The sequence below is a fragment of the Etheostoma spectabile genome, unplaced genomic scaffold, assembly GCF_008692095.1.
Source record: "Etheostoma spectabile isolate EspeVRDwgs_2016 unplaced genomic scaffold, UIUC_Espe_1.0 scaffold272, whole genome shotgun sequence".
Classification (NCBI taxonomy): Eukaryota; Metazoa; Chordata; class Actinopteri; order Perciformes; family Percidae; genus Etheostoma; species Etheostoma spectabile.
The window spans coordinates 1301944-1303340 of NW_022605576.1; the positions used below are offsets into that span (position 1 = coordinate 1301944).

General features: G+C 39.7%; 1 protein-coding gene across 1 annotated transcript in view; it reads left to right on the forward strand.

Annotated features, from left to right (window-relative positions):
* cubn (cubilin (intrinsic factor-cobalamin receptor)) overlaps positions 1-1397 on the forward strand; it is an 86874-nt gene that overhangs the window by 4422 nt on the left and 81055 nt on the right. The window contains exon 3 of the mRNA XM_032510808.1: positions 658-753. Coding sequence (XP_032366699.1) covers positions 658-753 — 96 coding nt within the window. The remainder of the gene's footprint in view (positions 1-657; positions 754-1397) is intronic.

A 1397-nucleotide genomic window follows, 5' to 3' on the forward strand; every position in this document is an offset into this window, starting at 1 on the left:
CCCCCCACCCCACACACACTCTGACACCTCTCTGTTAGTGCATATTTAGGTACTGAGCATGTGTGTGCAGTTCAGGCCTGTGTATAACAATAACAGGAATGAAAACGTAATTGAATTAAGTATAAATTATCATTAATCTTCTTTTAAGGATTTTGCACATAACCTGATTGCCATGTGTTTCATATAAGAATGTTCAGAACAAACTCATCTTTCAGTCTAGTGATGCGCAAAATTGTTCCGGAGCAATTCACAAAGAGATAATTTGGCCCCAATGCTGAAGTATTTCTCAGATGTCTTGTTGAAATCTTCCTACACTCAATTGTTTTGGTGCTTGAAATGAGTTTAAAAAAGTCTTCAAAAAAGTAGTGAAATATTGAAATGAAATAGTAAATAAATGTCTAAAATGAAATTTTGTCACCCCTGTCTTCAGAGGCAGGGGTGTCGGACTGGGGATGGAAATGGAACTGGGTACCCTGGGCCCTCATGTGAGGAGGACCCAGATGAATAGCTGCGGGGAGGGGCCCCTTGAGAATGAGTTCCACAGGGCCCAGGATGTGGTGCCACGCCCCTGCTATCATGGTTAATGTTTTCATTACACAGGAACAATTTTGTCTTCAGCGGATGTCGTACTGAATGTTTGTCGCCGTCTGATTTCAGATCAAAACCAACAGAGAAGACATTAATGACATAAAGTCTCACGGTGGAGCAGTTCCCCCTGATGTCACCAACAAACTCAACCAGCTTGATACCAAGGTTAGAAATGAGAAATTACAGCTACTTCCTGATGGATGACAATTGAAATCACGCAAATCCAATTGTAAACCACATTTTAACAATTCCTTGTGCAACATGTTCCTTATGTATAGTTATTTCAGCTTATTTGCACGTTCTACTGTGAACTTATGTTATCTGATTACATGTCCTATGCAATTACTGAACATAGCAATTAATATACAATACACAGTTGCAGTACACACATGAAACAACTACACAATGTTAGACAACTGATCGTGCACATGTACATTCAGAATACACATGCTCGTAAAGAAGACATTAAAGGCTATGTCCACATGTGGCGTCTTTTTTGACAACGTTAAGTTGACTAGGCCTCTTTTGTATTTGGAAAAAAAGCTGGCAGCGTTGGTTCACTGCTAGCTTAGCATCAAGTTAGCATCAAAAACAACAAAGGCTGTCAGCTGAATGGTGTTTAGAGCTTACGTTAGCAATCAAACCCCCATAGATAGCTACAACGTTTCTGAAAGGATTTCCATCTTCTGGTATTGTTTGTAAAGAGAAAAGATGATATTTTATGGATTTCACTAATGTCAGTGTGACACTTTATGCTGTTAAATCTGATCTAAAATATCCCCGGGGACAGTCCCCGGTTTTGGTGACCT